The 19292-nt window shown below is 51.1% G+C and overlaps 1 protein-coding gene across 1 annotated transcript in view; it reads right to left on the bottom strand.

Annotated features, from left to right (window-relative positions):
- The window catches only part of ap1s1 (adaptor related protein complex 1 subunit sigma 1), a 47306-nt gene extending 29473 nt beyond the window's left edge, over positions 1-17833 (bottom strand). Inside the window, exon 1 of the mRNA XM_072493384.1 lies at positions 17682-17833. Coding sequence (XP_072349485.1) covers positions 17682-17684 — 3 coding nt within the window. The 5' untranslated portion in view covers positions 17685-17833. The remainder of the gene's footprint in view (positions 1-17681) is intronic.
- Positions 17834-19292: the final 1459 nt, after the last annotated feature.

Below are 19292 nucleotides of genomic sequence, written 5' to 3'. Positions count from 1 at the left end.
GTGAACAACAAAAGGAAAACTGGGCCCGACACTCCAGTGAAGTCCAGAGGGAACGCAGCACTGTTGGAAGTGCATTAAACTGAGGCCCAATCAGCCTTCTCAGGTGGACATAGAAGATCCCATGGCACTATTTTGAATACGGGTTCAGCCTGGTACCCTGGGAAATACGTATCCCTCAATAAACATCACTATAATAGGTTTTTCGGCCATTATTACATTGCTGTTCATGGGATCTTGCTGTGCATAAATTGGCTGCCGTTCCTCCGACACAGCGACTACACTTCAAAACTGTCTCGTTGATTGTTGAGCATCTTGCGATGTCACAAGCTTTGATTGTTAAGCATTTTGGGGTGTCATAAACTTGTGAAAGTCACTAATTAAGTGAAAGATTTCCTTTCTAATTAACACACTGCGCCCGTAACCTCCGTGCTCCAGGGCGCATCCCGAAAACGGTGCGCTTGGGGAACTCCCTCCGCACCCTCCCCGGGGATCCAAACTTCCAATGGGACCTGCACTGGCAACCGTCTGAAAATGCTACTTCATTTGCAAACTCGGGATGGTTCCGACTGTGTTACGGCAATAATTACCCAGGGAAAGGAGGAAGAATTAAAACCAGCCCCCCCTCACACCCACAAACCCACCGACCAGACTCCCGCACTCACCTCTGGGAGAACTTGAAAACTGTTCAATGCCGAAGGAGGCCATTCGGCCCATCGAGTCTGCACCGACCCACTTAAGCCCTCACTTCCACCCTATCCCCGTAACCCAATGACCCCTCCTAACCTTTTTTTTTGGTCACTAAGGGCAATTCATGGCCAATCCACCTAACCTGCACATCTTTGGACTGTGGGAGGAAACCGGAGCACCCGGAGGAAACCCACGCAGACACGGGGAGAACGTGCAGACTCCGCACAGACAGTGACCCAGCGGGGACCCTGGTGCTGTGAAGCCACACTGCTATCCACTTGTGCTACTGTGCAGAACTTGATTACTGCTGAAAAGAGGCAGGTGCTGTTGAAGCTTTTCATCTTGCATCCTTTCAGGACAAATGCAAGAGTGCCAAATTTCAAACAATCGCAATTTATACTATAGGGGAGAAGGCTGCTGATTGGTTGGCGAGTCGTCACAGGTTGGCCCGAGGTGTTGGCATGGAGAAAGCAGTGAGCTCGCCAAGCCCCCAGGTAAGCGAGGCTCGAAGAAATTCCTTTTCGTCTGCAGAGAACTGTTCTCCGCACATTACTCGCAGCAAGTGCAAAAACGAGCCACCTTACGTGTTTGACTGATTATTTTTAATTGGTTGACGGTGCAGCTATGAGCGCACTCGGGGCAGCACGGTAGCATTGTGGATAGCACAGTTGCTTCACAGCTCCAGGGTCCCAGGTTCGATTCCGGCTTGGGTCACTGTCTGTGCGGAGTCTGCACATCCTCCCCGTGTGTGCGTGGGTTTCCACCGGGTGATCCGGTTTCCTCCCACAGTCCAAAGGTGTGCAGGTTGGGTGGATTGGCCATGATAAATTGCCCGTAGTGTCCAAAATTGCCCTCAGTGTTGGGTGGGTTTACTGGGTTATGGGGATAGGGTGGAGGTGTTGACCTTGGGCAGGGTGCTCTTTCCAAGAGCCGGTGCAGACTCGATGGGCTGAATGGCCTCCTTCTGCACTGTAAATTCTATGAACTATGAACACTCAGGATTGTTTAGCAAGTGATGCCCAAATCGCAGACATTTCGTTTTGGGTTTTGCGAGTATGGACTGGGTTGACTGTGGTCTGTACTCTGCCCATTACGACCAACCAGAGGAACAATGAACATAGAAAAATACAGCACAGAACAGGCCCTTCGGCCCACGATGTTGTGCCGAACCTTTGTCCTAGATTAATCATAGATTATCATAGAATTTACAGTGCAGAAGGAGGCCATTCGGCCCATCGAGTCTGCACCAGCTCTTGGAAAGAGCACCCTACCCAAGGTCAACACCTCCACCCCAACCCCATAACCCAGTAAACCCACCCAACACCAAGGGCAATTTTGGACACTAAGGGGCAATTTATCATGGCCAATCCACCTAACCTGCACATCTTTGGACTGTGGGAGGAATACTAAGCAACCGGAGGAAACCCACACACACACGGCGAGGATGTGCAGGCTCCGCACAGACAGTGACCCAAGCCGGATTCGAACCTGGGACCCTGGAGCTGTGAAGCAATTGTGCTATCCACAATGCTACCATGCTGCCCTTAAGAACAAATTAATCTACACTATATCATTCTACCGTAATCCATGTACCTATCCAATAGCTGCTTGAAGGTCCCTAATGTTTCCGACTCAACTACTTCCACAGGCAGTGCATTCCATGCCCCCACTACTCTCTGGGTAAAGAACCTACCTCTGACATCCCCCCTATATCTTCCACCATTCACCTTAAATTTATGTCCCCTTGTAATGGTTTGTTCCACCCGGGGAAAAAGTCTCTGACTGTCTACTCTATCTATTCCCCTGATCATCTTAGAAACCTCTATCAAGTCGCCCCTCATCCTTCTCCGTTCTAATGAGAAAAGGCCTAGCACCCTCAACCTTTCCTCGTAAGACCTACTCTGCAGTCCAGATAACATCCTGGTAAATCTTCTTTGCACCTTTTCCAAAGCTTCCACATCCTTCCTAAAATGAGGTGACCAGAACTGTACACAGTACTCCAAATGTGGCCTTACCAAGGTTTTGTACGGCTGCATCATCACCTCACGGCCCTTAAATTCAATCCCTCTGTTAATGAACGCTAGCACACCATAGACCTTCTTCACAGCTCTATCCACTTGAGTGGCAACTTTCAAAGATGTATGAACAGAGACCCCAAGATCTCTCTGCTCCTCCACATTGCCAAGAACCCTACCGTTAACCCTGTATTCCGCATTCATATTTGTCCTTCCAAAATGGACAGCCTCACTCTTTTCAGGGTTAAACTCCATCTGCCAATTCTCAGCCCAGCTCTGCATCCTATCTATGTCTCTTTGCAGCCGACAACAGCACTTCTCACTATCCACTACTCCACCAATTTTCGTATCGTCTGCAAATTTACTGACCCACACTTCAACTCCCTCATCCAAGTCATTAATGAAAATCACAAACAGCAGAGATCCCAGAACTGATCCCTGCGGTACGCCACTGGTAACTGGGATCCAGGCTGAATATTTGCCATCCACCACCACTCTCTGACTTCTATCGGTTAGCCAGTTCGTTATCCAACTGGCCAAATTTCCCACTATCCCATGCCTCCTTGCTTTCTGCAGAAGCCTACCATGGGGAACCTTATCAAATGCCTTACTAAAATCCATGTACATTACATCTTTACAAGCTTTACCTTCATCCACATGCTTGGTCACCTCCTCAAAGGATTCAATAAGACTTGTAAGGCAAGACCTACCCCTCACAAATCCGTGCTGACTATTCCTAATCAAGCAGTGTCTTTCCAGATGTTCAGAAATCCTATCCCTCAGTACCCTTTCCATTACTTTGCCTACCACCGAAGTAAGACTAACTGTCCTGTAATTCCCAGGGTTATCGCTATTCCTTTTTTTGAACAGGGGCACGACATTTGCCACTCTCCAATCCCCTGGTACCACCCCTGTTGACAGTGAGGACGAAAAGATGATTGCCAACGGCTCTGCAATTTCATCTCTTGTTTCCCATAGAATCCTTGGATAAATCCCGTCAGGCCCAGGGGACTTGTCTATCCTCAAGTTTTTCAAAATGCCCAACACACATATTCCTTCCTAACAAGTATTTCCTCGAGCTTACCAGTCTGTTTCACACTGTCCTCTCCAACAATATGGCCCCTCTCATTTGTAAATACTGAAGAAAAGTACTCGTTCAAGACCTCTCCTATCTCTTCAGACTCAATACACAAACTCCCGCTACTGTCCTTGATCGGACCTACCCTCGCTCTAGTCATGCTCATATTTCTCACATATGTGTAAAAGGCCTTGGGGTTTTCCTTGATCCTACCCGCCAAAAATTGTTCTTGCCCTCTCTTAGCTCTCCTAATCCCTTTCTTCAGTTCCCTCCTGGCTATCTTGTATCCCTCCAGCGCCCTGTCTGAACCTTGTTTCCTCAGCCTTACATAAGTCTCCTTCTTCCTCTTAACAAGACATTCAACCTCTCTTGTCAACCATGGTTCCCTCACTCGACCATCTCTTCCCTGTCTGACAGGGACATACATATCAAGGACAAGTAGTACCTGTTCCTTGAACAAGTTCCACATTTCACTTGTGTCCTTCCCTGACAGCCTATGTTCCCAACTTATGCACTTCAATTCTTGTCTGACAACATCATATTTACCCTTCCCCCAATTGTAAACCTTGCCCTGTTGCATGCACCTATCCCTCTCCATTACTAAAGTGAAAGTCACAGAATTGTGGTCACTATCTCCAAAATGCTCCCCCACTAACAAATCTATCACCTGCCCTGGTTCATTACCAAGTACCAAATCCAATATGGCCTCCCCTCTGGTCGGACAATCCACATACTGTGTTAGAAAAGCTTCCTGGACACACTGCACAAACACCACCCCATCCAAACTATTTGATCTAAAGAGTTTCCACTCAATGTTTGGGAAGTTGAAGTCACCCACGACTACTACCCTGTGACTTCTGCACCTTTCCAAAATCTGTTTCCCAATCTGTTCCTCCACATCTCTGCTACTATTGCGGGGCCTATAGAAAACTCCCAACAAGGTGACTGCTCCTTTCCTATTTCTGACTTCAACCCATACTACCTCAGTAGGCAGACACTCCTCGAACTGCCTTTCTGTAGCTGTTATACGATCTCTAATTAACAATGCCACCCCCCCCCCACCTCTTTTACCACCCTCCCTAATCGCATTGAAAAGTCTATAACCAGGGACCTCCAACAACCATTTCTGCCCCTCTTCTATCCAAGTTTCCGTGATGGCCACCACATCGTAGTCCCAAGTACCGATCCATGCCTTAAGTTCACCCACTTTATTCCTGATGCTTCTTGCGTTGAAATGAAATGAAATGAAATGAAAATCGCTTATTGTCACAAGTAGGCTTCAAATGAAGTTACTGTGAAAAGCCCCTAGTCGCCACATTCCAGCGCCTGTTCGGGGAGGCTGTTACGGGAAGTATACACACTTCAACCCATCTCCGTGCCTGCAAGTACTCTCCTTTGTCAGTGTTCCCTTTCCCACTGCCTCACTACACGCTTTGGCGGCCTGAATATCGGCTACCTTAGTTGCTGGACTACAAATCCGGTTCCCATTCCCCTGCCAAATTAGTTTAAACCCTCCCGAAGAGTACTAGAAAACCTCCCTCCCAGGATATTGGTGCCCCTCTGGTTCAGATGCAACCCGTCCTGCTTGTACAGGTCCCACCTTCCCCAGAATGCGTTCCAATTATCCAAATACCTGAAGCGCTCCCTCCTACACCATTCCTGCAGCCACGTGTTCAACTGCACTCTCTCCCTATTCCTAGCCTCGCTATCACGTGGCACCGGCAACAAACCAGAGATGACAACTCTGTCTGTCCTGGCTTTTAACTTCCAGCCTAACTCCCTAAACTCGTTTATTACCTCCACACCCCTTTTCCTACCTACGTAATTGGTGCCAATGTGCACCACGACTTCTGGCTGTTCACCCTCCTCCCCCTTAAGGATCCTGAAGACACGATCCGAGACATCCCTGGCCCTGGCACCCGGGAGGCAACATACCTTCCGGGAGTCTCGCTCGCGACCACAGAATCTCCTATCTATTCCCCTAACCATTGAATCTCCTATTACTATTGCTTTTCTATTCTCCCCCCTTCCCTTCTGAGCCCCAGAGCCAGACTCAGTGCCAGAGACCTGGCCGCTAGGGCCTTCCCCAGTTAGGTCATCCCCCCCAACAGCATCCAAAACGGTATACTTGTTTTGAAGGGGAACGGCCACGAGGGATCCCTGCACTGTCTGCCGGTTTGTTTTCTTTCCCCTGACTGTAACCCAGCTACTCCTGTACCTTGGGTGTGGCTATCTCCCTGTAACTCTTCTCTATCACCCCCTCTGCCTCCCGGATGATCCGAAGTTCATCCAGCTCCAGTTCCCTAACACGGTCTCTGAGGAGTTGGAGTTGGGTGCACTTCCCGCAGGTATTGTCAGCGGGGGCACCGGTAGTATCCCTCACCACCCACATCCTACAGGAGGAGCATGCAACTGGCCTAGCCTCCATCCCCTCCTACATTACAGAATATAGCTGCCCTGTGGACCAACTGGACCTCCGCCCTCCGACTCTGCTCCCAGTCAGCTGCACTCTCTGTAAACTCCTGGCTCCCTTCTCGCTCTTTGCGGAAATGTAGGAAACAAAATGAAAGTAGCACCTTACTCCCTCCTCACCTAACTCCCTCAGTCACCAAACTCTCACTATAGCACTCAAATGCACCAAATTCAGCACCCAGTGCAAACAAAGTCTGCACTGTAGGTGGATCATTTTTATACTGTGAATCTCGCCTCTGAAAACTGGCCTAATCCAATTAACTAATTAACAAGCTCCAGCTGCAAGTACCCACAAGTAGAAGCTTTGTTTAAAGCCAATTGAAAATTCACCTTCTTCTAAACCAAACAGCAACTTTTAAGTTAATTAACTAAATAAAAGAAAGACTAGACTTTAGATAAAAATTAACCCTTATACTCCCTCAGTCACCAAACTCTCACTATCGCACTCAAATGCACCAAATTCAGCACTCAGTGCAAACTATGTGTTGGATTCGAGCAGTTCCAACCATAGGAACATGCTGTTGGATTTGAGCAGTCACCGCTTGGACATACTGCCCACCGTACAAATTATAAACTGAGGCACCGCCAGACGGGGAGATGCAAACTGGGACGGGAATGGAGCAGACCCTGGTTCCCTTCCTTGGCAGTCAACTCTCATGCCTGAACATTTATTGTCTGACCGCTTTGCAAATGCCTGAAGGAATGAGCACTGTCTAAGTAGGACAAAGAGACTATTTCTGGTGCCTGTCGCACTGGCTCTCACACACTTTGATTTATCGCTAACGCCAGTTTCCTCTTCCCTGAGGACTCTTTAGCTTCAGCGGACGTCCATCAGTGTATTCCCTTCCCGACCGAGAAGATTAAACGCAGCGTCCTGTGGGTTACGCGGTTGAATAAACCAGGGCAAAGTTACGCCCCAAACTGCGGACCTGGGTTTTTAAGGAGTTTGTTTGATCTCCTGGGTGAGGATTCGGAGAATTATTGGCCAGCAGAGTCCTGAACCGACTGACAGCAGTGTCTCTGTATTTGTTTTTAAAGTTCTCCCAGTGGGTGGGGAAGGAATGTTTGGTGCAGACTACATCAGCACGTTGCAGCACATAAGGGGGTCATTCTGCCCTTTGTATCACAGGACTGAGAAACAAGGGCAGGAAGAAGTCCCTGTCCCTCGAGCCGGCTGCGCCAGTCAATAAGTTCAGATTGTGGCTTTAAACTCCACTTTCCTCCCTGTCCATTGAAAATCTGTCTAACTCATTGAATATATCCAAGGGTGCGAGAGAGAGAAAGAAAGAGAGAGAGAGAGAGAATGAAAGAGAGAGATAAAAGAGCGAGAGAGAAAGAAAGAAAGAAAGAGAAAGAAAGAGTGAGAGAGAGAAAGAAAGCGCGAGAGAGGGAAAGAAAGAGCGAGAGAGAGAGAGAGAGAAAGAAAGATTGAGAGAGAGAAAGAAAGAGCAAGAGAGAGAGAGAGAAAGGAAGAGCGAGAGAAAAAGAGCGAGGGAAAGAACGAAAGAGAAAAAGAGCGAGAGAGAAAGAAAGAGCGAGAGAGAGAAAGAAAGAGCGAGAGAGAGAGAAAGAGTGAGAGAGAAAGAAAGAGCGAGAGAGCGAAAGAGCGAGAGAGCGAAAGTGCAAGAGAGAGAAAGAAAGAGCAAGAGAGAGAGAAAGAGCAAGAGAGAGAGAGAGAAAGAAAGAGAGAAAGAGCGAGAGAAAAAGAGCGAAAGAAAGAGCGAGAGAAAGAGTGGGAGAAAGAATGAGAGAAAGAGCGAGAGAAAGAAAGAGAAAAAGAAAGAGCGAGAGAGAAAGAGCAAGAGAGAGAGAGAAAGAAAGAGCGAGAGAGAGAAAGAGCGAGAGAGAGAAAGAAAGAGCGAGAGAGAGAGAAAGAGTGAGAGAGAAAGAAAGAGCGAGAGAGCGAAAGAGCGAGAGAGCGAAAGTGCAAGAGAGAGAAAGAAAGAGCAAGAGAGAGAGAAAGAGCAAGAGAGAGAAAGAAAGAGAGAAAGAGCGAGAGAAAAAGAGCGAAAGAAAGAGCGAGAGAAAGAGTGGGAGAAAGAATGAGAGAAAGAGCGAGAGAAAGAAAGAGAAAAAGAAAGAGCGAGAGAGAAAGAGCAAGAGAGAGAGAGAAAGAAAGAGCGAGAGAGAGAAAGAGCAAGAGCGAGAGAGAAAGAAAGAGAGAGAGAAAGAGCGAGAGAAAAAGAGCAAAAGAAAGAGCGAGAGAAAGAGTGGGAGAAAGAATGAGAGAAAGAGCGAGAGAAAGAAAGAGAAAAAGAGCGAGAGAGAAAGAAAGAGCAAGAGAGAGAGAGAAAGAAAGAAAGAGTGAGAGAGAGAGAAAGAAATAGCGAGAGAAAGAAAGAGTGAGAGAGAGAAAGAAAGAGCGAGAAAGAAAGAGAGAGAGAAAGAAAGAGAGAGAAAGAAAGAGTGCGAGAGAGAGAAAGAACATACCCCAGCGTTCCTTTTCGGGGTGTGCCCTGGAGCACAGAGGTTATGGGCTCAGTGTGTTAATTATAAAGGACGTCTTTCCCTTAATTAGTGACTGTCACAAGTCTACCTGGTCAAAGCCCCTCAGAACCTGATGTTTCAATAAGATCTCGTCTCATTCTTCGGAACTCCCAATGAGCATGGGCCCAACCTGTACAACTGTCCCCCATTCATCCCAGGAATCAACCTGCCCCCCCCCCCCCCCCCCCCCCCGCCTGCTCGCTGAATAGTTTCACTGCAGCGCGCCCGCCGCCGCACACCAAATAACAAGGGTACGGGGCCAATCTTGATGAAGCTCGACTGGGATTTGGGAACTGGAAGCCAGTCACTATAACACACACAAACATGCCACAATGACTGAAATTGCAATCTGGAAGCCTGGAGTAATGATGCAGAGGCAGGAGTTCAAATCCCACCACGGCAACCGGAGAATGGACATAAATTTGGAGCAAGAAGCTCGCCTCAGCCATGGTGACCACAGAACTACTGGATTGCTGTAAATACCCGTCCGGTTCACCAGTGACGGGCAGGGGAGGAAACCTGCCCTCTTTACCTGGCCAGGCCTACCTGTGACCCCAGGCCTACAGCAATGTGGCTAACTCTTAGCCGTCCTCGGAAATGGCCAAGCAAGCCACTCGGTTGCATCAAACCAAACTTCTGAGATCGCGATCATCCCGGGAATACAAGCAGGAGGGGGACTGTTTGGAATTAGATGCTTTCACTCACTGCGTACTTAAACAGTCAGAAGTCTTACAACACCAGGTTAAAATCCTGACTAGGTTAAAGACTTTAACCTGGTGTTTTAAGACTTCTTACCGTGCTCACCCCAGTCCAACACCGGCATCTCCACATCTTAAACACAGTTGTTTGCGAATGAACCCAATATATAAAAGAAAAAGTTTGGTGCGATTTTGGTCTTGTTCCTTATCTAGGTGGACATTCGTCGGGCAGGACTCATGGATCATTCCCTGAAGTCGTCCGTCTCAGCCAAGGGCCGGGTAACCGGGACTGAGCGACTTCAGCTGCAGACGACAGGGTACAGCTCATCCAGAGCAGGGCAAGGTGCCGGGCACAGCACCGGCTGGGGGCAGCGAACCTTGACCCCGGGAGCCACGGAAAGAGAGTGGGGGCGACTCACCGGGAGGGTCCGGATTTTGCAGTCATTGCCCCCACCCCTTGACCTTTTAGGGTTACAAATTTCCTGAGCAATTGAAGAACACAGGAAATAGGAGCAGGGTTAGGCCTTGAGCACGCTCCTCCATTCAATCAGATTGGGGCCAATTCCAAACGCGGACGACCCAATGGGCAGAGATTCCTCCTCACCTCCGTCTCAAATGGGAGACCCCTCATTTTGGAAACTGTGCGCCCCTCTTCAGGTGCGAATGTTCCAGGAGTCCTTTGAAACGTGGAATTCACAGAGCGAACACTTAAAAATGAGTGAATGAAGCAGGGTGTAATTATCTCAATTTCGCTCCTTTCTGACGCTCTTTCAACACTTGCCCCGTAATTGATTTAATTGTTTCAGGGTAATTACTATAATAGAACCTCTGCTGACACTCAGGCCGTTGCTACAGCATTAGCTCGTGGTCTGCAACGCGTGGACAGGAAACATATGGAACCATGCCGGCCTGAGGAAATGGTAGTAAGAGGGCAGGAAATAGGAGCAGGAATGTGCCAGAGAGCTTCTGGAGTCGGCCCCGCTATCCACTGCTGATCTACCTTCTTCGTCCTGCACTGTCGTTGTAAAAACCCATCTCGTTCACTAATGCCCCCTTAAGGGACGGAATTCTGCCAACCTTACCCTGGTTGGGGGCCGCACAGTGGGTTAGCACTGCCGCCTCACAGCTCCAGGGCCCCGGGTTCAATTCCGCCTCGGGTGACTGTGCGGAGTCTGCACTTTCCCCTCCGTGCCTGCGTGGGTTTCCCCCGGGTGCCCCGGTTTCCTCCAAAGATGTGCAGGTTAGGTGGATTGGCCGCGATAAATTGCCCAAAACGTTTGGCGGGGTTACGGGGATAGGGTGGGGGCGTGGGATTAAATACGGTGCTCTATCCAAGGGCCGGTGCAGACTCGATGGGCCGAATGGCCTCCTGCTGCACTGTAAATTCTAAGATACATGTCACTCCGCGGCAATGAGGTTTGACGCTCAATTACCCCTGAAATGGCTAAACACAGTTGAAGGGCAATTAGAGATTGGCAATAAATGCTGGCCTTGCCAGCGATGCCCGCATCCACGAAATCACAGATAAAAAAATAAATCCCACTACCCTTTGCTGCAATACTTTGCCGCTTGAGTCCATAGTGAATTTCCCTTTGAAAGGCCCCATTGTGTCGGCTTCAAGGATTCAGTCAGGCAACGCATTTCAAATGTTTTAAGTATCCGTTCATGGTTACGAGTGTCGCCGGCTCGGCCAGCATTAGGTAGCAGTGGCGAGCCGCCCACTGTTGGTACACCCGTGGTGCTGTCAGGGAAGGGGCTCCAGATTGTTTTGATCCCAGCGACAGTGAAGGGACGGCGAACAAGGAGGCCTTCCCCCTTTTGAAACTACAAACCAGGTGGGGGAAAGAGCCAAGAGGGATGAACCTTTTCCCGTGGTCGCAGGGCTGCGATGAGGCGGCGCGGACGCGTGGATTAAATGCAAGAGGGTTAAAGGTGCAGACAGTCCATGGAATATGGGATCTTGCTGCTCATCGCTTCCTCTGCTGCCAACGGCACTTCTGGCTCAAGGGTTGAGGGGGATTTAAACAAGATCGGATAAGACCAAAAGACAGAGGAGCAGAATTAGGCCACTCGGCCCATCGAGTCTGCTCCGCCATTCAATCATGGCTGATATTTTTCTCATCCCCATTCTCCTGCTTTCTCCCCATAACCCCTGATCCCCTTATTAATCAACAACCTATCCACCTCTGTCTTGAAGACACTCAGTGATTTGGCCTCCACAGCCTTCTGCGGCAAAGAGTTCCACAGATTCCCCCCCCCTCTGGCTGAAGAAATTCCTCCTCATCTCTGTTTTAAAGGGTCCTCCCTTCAGTCTGAGGCCGTGCCCTCGGGTTCTAGTTTTTCCTACAAGTGGAAACATCCTCTCCACGTCCACTCTATCCAGGCCTCGCAGTATCCTGTAAGTTTCAATGAGATCCCCCCTCAACCTTCTGAACTCCAACGAGTACAGACCCAGAGTCCTCAGCCGTTCCTCATACCACAAGCTGTTCATTCCGTGCGTGAGATTTACAACAGGTAGCTGTGGCAACGTGTTTGGATCGGAGCGTTGGGAGGCTGTGGAATGCACGACTGTTGAGATGACACGTTAACACTCAAGAACAGGTTAGATTGGTAGTGGCGAGGCAGTAAATGGATACAGTCCATATCAGCAGGGACAGGGGATTAAGTTACCACTCAGTCAGAAGATAAACAAATAGTTCAGCTGCGCCAACCGACCAGTTTATGCGCGGTGAATGAATCCTCCTTGCCTGATTAAATTTCTTTATTCTTTCATGGTGCCTGGTTGGGCCAGCATCCCAAATTGCCCCTTGAACTGAGTGGCTGGCTCGGCCATTTCAGTCGAAAGTCAACGCACGTAGCTGTGGGTCTGGAGTCACATGTAGGCCAGACCGGGTAAGGACGGCCGATTTACTTTCCCGAGAGGCATTGGAGGACCAGATGGTTTTATTTTCTTTAAAATGACAATCGATGACGGTGGCCACGGCTGCCATTAGGCAGACCGGTAGTGGACATTCCAGGTTTTATTGGTTGAATTTACATTTCACCAGTTGCCGGGGTGGGATTGGAACCCGTGGCCCCAGGGCGTCAGCCTGCAACCCCCCCCCCCACCCCACTGCCTCCTGGGTTCCTCATCTCGCGGCATGATCACTCCGCCACAGTGTCTCCCCGTCTAACAACGCATGTGCTGCCCCCAAGGGCTGACCGAGTCTCACCCCCTCCACTTGGGTTAGAAATGCGGATTGCGCTTCAGCCCTGAAAGGAACGAACCACGCAGCAGACAGGTTTGCAGGACAGATGTGTCCCCAGGGGGCCAGGCGAGTTTGATTCTGCTGCCACTGACGAAACGGGATCCAGCGTGAGGCAAGAGCCTGTCGCTTCCTATTGCACAGGGCAGTGAGCAATCGGCAGGGAGTTCAGAAGCGACTGTCGCACAATTGGAAACACAACACCGGCCGCTTACAGCGCGTCGACTCAACCTTTGCCAGGGAGGGAATCATTCAGGCCTGCAGCACAGGAGGAGGCGACTTGGCCCATCGTGGCTGTACCCGCTTCCCGAATGAGCTCCGATTAACCCAGCGCGTTTAGGTATTCACTCCCCGAGAGGCGAATGCGAAGAGAGAGAGGGGGGGGGGGGAAATACCTTCCCACACGGCAAGTGGTTGGGGTCTGGAATGCGCTACTTGGAAGGGGGACGCAGGTTCCAGCGAGGCGCTCAAGGGGGCATTAGATGATTATTTGAATAGAAAGGATGTCCATAACTTTGAACCCAACTACTAAACTCCCCCCCTGCACATTCCCCGCTCCGGGGAGGAGTGCGACTCCAGCTTCTCCGGACCCTCCACATAACCGACGTTCCCACGTCCCGATGAACAAAGAGGCAAATTGCTAAATCCATGGGTCCCGAGCCACCACAAGACTCGACTCTGGGAAGAATCCCACGTCCGCCCTACAGAAGAAAAACAAACTGCAGTGGGGAATACATGGCCTGGTCACTGTGTAAGCCCTATTCACCAGCACCTGCCCTGCTCAAAATGGCTGCAGTGTCTCCTACATTACAACAGTAATGACACCTCAGAAAGTATTATCCCACTGGCCGCAACGCGCTTTGGGTGTCCCGGGCTGGGAAACAAACGCAAAGAAATAGGGGGCAGGAGTAGGCCCTTTGGTCCCTCGAGCCTGCTCCACCATTCAATGGGATCCTGGCTCATCTGGTGGGGGTCTTAACTCCACCTGTCAAGACCCCTTCAGAATATTTTCTGTTTCAATACGGTCACCTCTCAATCTTCTAAACTCCGAGCAGTCCAGGCCCAACCTTTCCTGACAAGACGAACCGCTTTACCCCAGTGAACGCTCTCTGAACTCTTTCCAATGCAAGTGTGTCCGCCGCGGGAGTTTCACGGCTGTTCGACTACAGTGTACCTCACTCCCCCAACTGACTCGACGACACTCGGAATTCCATTTCAAGATCTTTATTCTAGCTATAGCAGGGAGTTAAACATCCACCACGTGGTTTGCCAGCTCCCAGAACAAAGGAATACAATGGCAATTATATCTTTAGGCTCAACTACAAACAATTAACATATACCAATCAAAAAGCTTTCTTTAAAAGTCTATTCACAACGAATAATTAGGATTACATAATACTCACCTGATGAAGGAGCTGCGCTCCGAAAGCTAGTGATTCGAAACAAACCTGTTGGACTTTAACCTGGTGTTCTTACTGTGCCCACCCCAGTCCAATACTGGCATCTCCACATCATAATATATAACAAATGAGTATAGTTATCCAATCACAATCTGGGCACATATACTTAATTATAATATCACCGAGCACATATTTTTCTCTATCAATCTACTAACTTCCAGACATGAGGATAGAAAATGTCTGAGCACTGGTGTATCAAACACTCTTCCCATTGTTCTTTGTTGAAACGGACACACAACATACGGCTGCGCAATGATCAATTGATGTTTTGTGTGCGAGCTGTGTAACTACAAAGTAATGGCCCTTGAATCTTATCTGACGGCAGCTTGAAACTAAGGCAGCCAGTGCCTTTTCTGAGATTCTCTGCCACTGCAGTCTGGGGATCCAACAGTTAGCAGCTTGAGTTTTCTGCCTTTTTACCCCTTTCAGCGTTCCTCTTTTAAGGTGACCATAACTGTGCACAGGAAGCAGTCTCACCAATGCCCGACATAGATGTAGCAAGACTTCTCTACTTTTGTGCTCCATCCCCCTTTGCAATAAAGGCCAACATTCGGTTTGCCCGCCCAATCACTCGGTGTACCACCAAGCTGACTTTCTTTTGTTTCCTGTTCAAGGACAGGCAGAACCCCCTGTACTGTGCTGTCCTTCGTTTGGCCGACTCCCTCTTCTCGGAAGTAAAAATGAAGGCCATGGAAAACTGTTCTGGAAAGGTCGGAGGAGTTACCAAAAAAAGAATGTATTTACTGATCTCCACAACAAGAAGGGGAAAAATTGAGCAAAGGAATACGCAGCTAGGAGACGATATGCCCGACAGCAGTTAACTCAATACATCTGCTCAACCCAGGCAAGGGTCAAACCGCAAGTTGGCTCCGTGCCAAGCAGCAGTGCTCGTTATTCTTCTGCGCAAACATAGGAGACATGCTCCTACAAAACAACTTGCTCCTTTCACACCCTCAGGCTGTCCTAAAGCATTTGCCTTATCCCGAAGGAAGTACTTTTACAAATGGGAAGTTGACCTTCATTGCAAGAGGATTTAAGCACAGGAGCAGGGATATCTTACCGCAGCTGTACAGGACCTTGGTGAGACCGCACCTGGAGTGTTATGTGCAGTTTTGATCTCCTTACCGAAGGACGGATGTTCTTGAGGGAGTGTAGCGAAGGTTCGCCGGACTGATTCCTGGGATAGGGAGGACAGCACAGGAACAGGCCCTTCGGCCCTCCAAGCCTGCGCCAATTATGCGCCTATCTAAATTAAAACCTTCTGCACTTCCCGGTATTCCTCTATTCCCATCCTGTTGATGTAATTGTCAAGATGCCCTTCCCGGCAGCAGGTTCCAGACACTCACTAACCTCTGTGTAAAAAAACTTCCCTCGCACATCTCCTCTAAACTTTCCCCCTCGCACCGTAAAGCTATGCCCTCAAGTAATTGACTCTTTCATCCTGGGAAAAAGCTTCTGATTGTCCACCGTTTTAAATGAGCGACCACTTAGTTTTAAACCGAGACTCCCTAATTCTAGATGCCCCCGCCCACCAGCCTGGAACTGATTTTTCAAAAAATTCATTTACGGGACGAGGGGGTTGCTGGTTAGGCCCAGCATTCATTGCCCATCCCTCGTTGCACTTCAGAAGGTGACGGTAAGCTTCCTTCTTGAACCACTGCAGTCCCAGAGGTGTAGCTACACTCACTGTTAAGTAGGGAGTTCCGGGACTTTGACTGAGCGACAGTGAAGGAGTAGTCGACACATTTATAATAATAATCGGTTATTATCACACGTAGGTTTCAATGATGTTACTGTGAAAAGCCCCTAGTCGCCACATTCCGGCGCCTGTTCGGGGAGGCCGGTACGGGAATTGAACCCACGCTGCTGGCATTGTTCTGCATTATAAGCCAGCTGTTTAGCGCACTGTGCTAAACCAGCCCCATTTCCAGGTCAGGACCATGAGTGACTTGGGATGGGGAACCTCCAGGTGATGGACTGCAGTGCATCTTGTAGATGGCACACACGGCTGCCAATGCCTGTCAGTGGTGGCGGGAGTGAATGTTTGTGGATGCGGTGCCAATCAAGTGGCGCTTCTGGAGTGTTGCCGGAGCTGTGCTCACCCAGGAAAATGGAGAGTATTCCATCACACTCCTGACTTATGCTTTGTAAATACGGGACAGTCTTTGGGTGGGGAGTGAGGGGGCGGTTGGGAGGTCAGGAGTTGAATTACTTGCCGCAGGATTCTCAGCCTTTGACCAGCTCCGGTATCCACAGTTTCTGATCAATGGCAATCCCCAGGATGTTGATTGTGGAGGATTCATCAATGGTAATGCCATTGAGGCAAGGTGGCACATTGGTTGGCAGTGCTGCCTCACAGTGCCAGGGACCCAGGTTCAATTCCGGCCATGGGTCACTGTTCGGAGTTTGCATTTTCTCCCAGTGTCTGTGTGGGTTTCCTCCCACAGTCCAAAGATGTGCAGGTTAGGATGGATTGGCCATGCTAGAACGCCCCTTAGTGTCCAGAGACAGGCAGGTTAGGTTATGGGTTTGCAGGTTGGATCGGGGTAGTGGACACGGGTAGGGTGTTCATCTGAAGGGCTGGTGCAGACTCGATGGGCCAAATGGCCTCCTTCTGCACTGTAGGGGTTCTATGAATGTCAAGGGGTGGTGATTAGAATTCTCTCTTGTAGGAGATTGCCTGGCATGGACGCAACATGCCAGCGGCCGGGCTATGCCTGGGTGTTGCCCAGGTCTTGCTGATTGACGGTCAATGGGCGCTGGCTATTGGCCATTGACCTCCTGTCCATCAGAGTGGGGGACAAAGGGAGTTCCCACCTACCGACGCATCCCCTTCCCCGATTGGCCAGCGACAGGAGCTGAAGGGCGCTGGCCATTGGCTTGCTGCACCGGTCAATCAGAGCGCGGGGGGGGGGGGGGGGGGGTGGAAACAGAGCGAGATCCCGCCCACCGGCCCTGATTGGCCAGCCACGGGGGGGGGGGGGAAGAGTGGCTGCCCAATGGCGACGCCTCCTGTCAATCAGAGCGGGGACATTGATAACCAGGAGCAACTGGAGGGAGATCCCGCCCAACCAGTCCTTAGCCTGCCCTGATTGGCCAGCCGCGGTCCCCGGGGGGGGGGGGGGGGGGGAGCGCGCTGCCCATTGGCGACGCCTCCCATTGGCGACGCCTCCTGTCAATCAGAGCCGAGGGGGCGTGGCGGCAGACCTGTCAATCAGAATGGAGGGCGGGGCGGGGCGGGCCCCTTTCCCCTCCCCCGGCGTCGAAATCACGATTAAAAAAAACAAAAAAAAAAACCCAATCCGCAGGTCGCCACCGGCACCGCCGCTTAAAACAAACGGCGCCTGTCGAAGGAAAGAAAAAAAAAGAGGCGGGGGCGGGTTTCGAGGCTCTCACCTGGCGGCGGCGGCGCGCGCGCCCCTCACCTGAGCCTCAGGTGCGCTCGAGCCGGGAACGAGCGGCCCCCGTATCGCGTCTCATTCATTTAAATATTCCCCGCCCCCCTCCCCACATTGTATTCGCGTCCATACGGCACCTACCATGTCGGCGATCTGTGCAATGCCCCCCCCCCCCCTCCCCCAGCCCCGGGGGGTCGCTGACACTCGCGCACCGAAACTTGCCCACCCGCTCCTCCTGCCACCGGAGCTGTCACTCGGCCGTGGGGGAGGGGCCTGGAGGGGAGGGATCGGCGCATGCGCCGCTTTCTCACACCCTCCCTTCCTCGGCCGGAGCTGCTGCGCCTGCGCCGGACCTTCTCCGGCCGCCCCTCCCCTCGGCTCTTTCCGCTCGGCCCGGGCAGAGCGCCTGCGCCACTTACGTCGGCTCTCTCCGGCCGCCCACTCGGCTCTTCCCGGCCCGCGCCTGCGCCTCGGCCGTCAACCCGCCGAGCTTCTTGGCGCTCGGCCCTTTCCGGACTCTCTCGGCTCTGCCCCGCCGCGCGTGCGCCGTGCCCGCCCAGCCACAGCACCTGCCCAAGGTGGGCGGTTTTCACACCTGGAGGTGGGCTGGCTGGGGACGGATTTTCTCCCACGGCGCCATCGGCTCCGGGTTCGATTCCGACCTCGGGCGACTGCCCGCGCAGAGTTCGCACGTCCTCCTCCGCGTCTGCGTGGGTTACCCTCAGGCTGCACCGGTCTCGCCACTTAGCGGGTCCAAATGGTGCACCGGGGTCACGGCGAGAGGTCGGGCGCTCTCTCGGAGGGTCAGTGCAGGCTCGACGGGCCGAGTGTCCTCCTTCACTGTGGCTTCACAGCGCCAGGGCCCCAGGTTCGATTCCCCACTCGGTCAGTCTGTGCGGAGTCTGCACGTCCTCCCCGTGTCTGCGTGGGTTTCCTCCGGGTGCTCCGGTTTCCCCCCACGGTCCAAAGACGTGCAGGTTAGGTGGATTGGCCGTGCTAAATTGCCCCTTAGTGTTCAAAAAGGTTAGGTAGGGTTACGGGGGGATAGGGTGGAAGTGGGGGCTTAAGTGGGTCGGTGAAGACTCGATGGGCCGAATGGCCTCCTTCTGCACTGTATGTTCTATGTGCTACACAAACACAAGACAGTCAAACACAGGTGGGTGTAACATAATGTTTGCTTCAGATGGTTGGATTGCAGCACACCTTTCTTCAATCTAGTCCTCCAAGTTGGGAGGTTTTCGTTTTTAGTCTGTAATGGTTCACCGTAGATTCATCCAGGGCAGCACGGTAGCACAAGTGGACAGCACTGTGGCTTCACAGCGCCAGGGTCCCAGGTTCGATTCCCCGCTGGGTCACTGTCTGTGCGGAGTCTGCAAGTTCTCCCTGTGTCTCCAGGTGCTCCGGTTTTCTCCCACAGTCCAAAGACGTGCATGTTAGGTGGATTGCCCGTGATAAATTGCCCTTAGTGCCCAGGAGGGGTTATTGGGTTACGGGGATAGGGTGGAAGTGAGGGCTTGGGTGGGTCAGTGCAGACTCGATGGGCCGAATGGCCTCCTTCTGTACTGTATGTTCTATGTGCTACCATCCAATGATTGACAAGGCTCTTGGTCTCTGCTTGTCCCAAATCAAACCTCTCTGCAGTTTCAGAAAAACAGCAAATCAACAGTATTTCTGGAGAGAGAGAGACAGACACACACACAGCTGGTCCTCTCTGCGTCCAGGATCCGACTCTCACTCCCTCAGAAGTCCTCA

Source organism: Scyliorhinus torazame, chromosome 31, assembly GCF_047496885.1.
Source record: "Scyliorhinus torazame isolate Kashiwa2021f chromosome 31, sScyTor2.1, whole genome shotgun sequence".
Classification (NCBI taxonomy): domain Eukaryota; kingdom Metazoa; phylum Chordata; class Chondrichthyes; order Carcharhiniformes; family Scyliorhinidae; genus Scyliorhinus; species Scyliorhinus torazame.
This window is presented reverse-complemented; position numbering and strand designations above follow the sequence as displayed.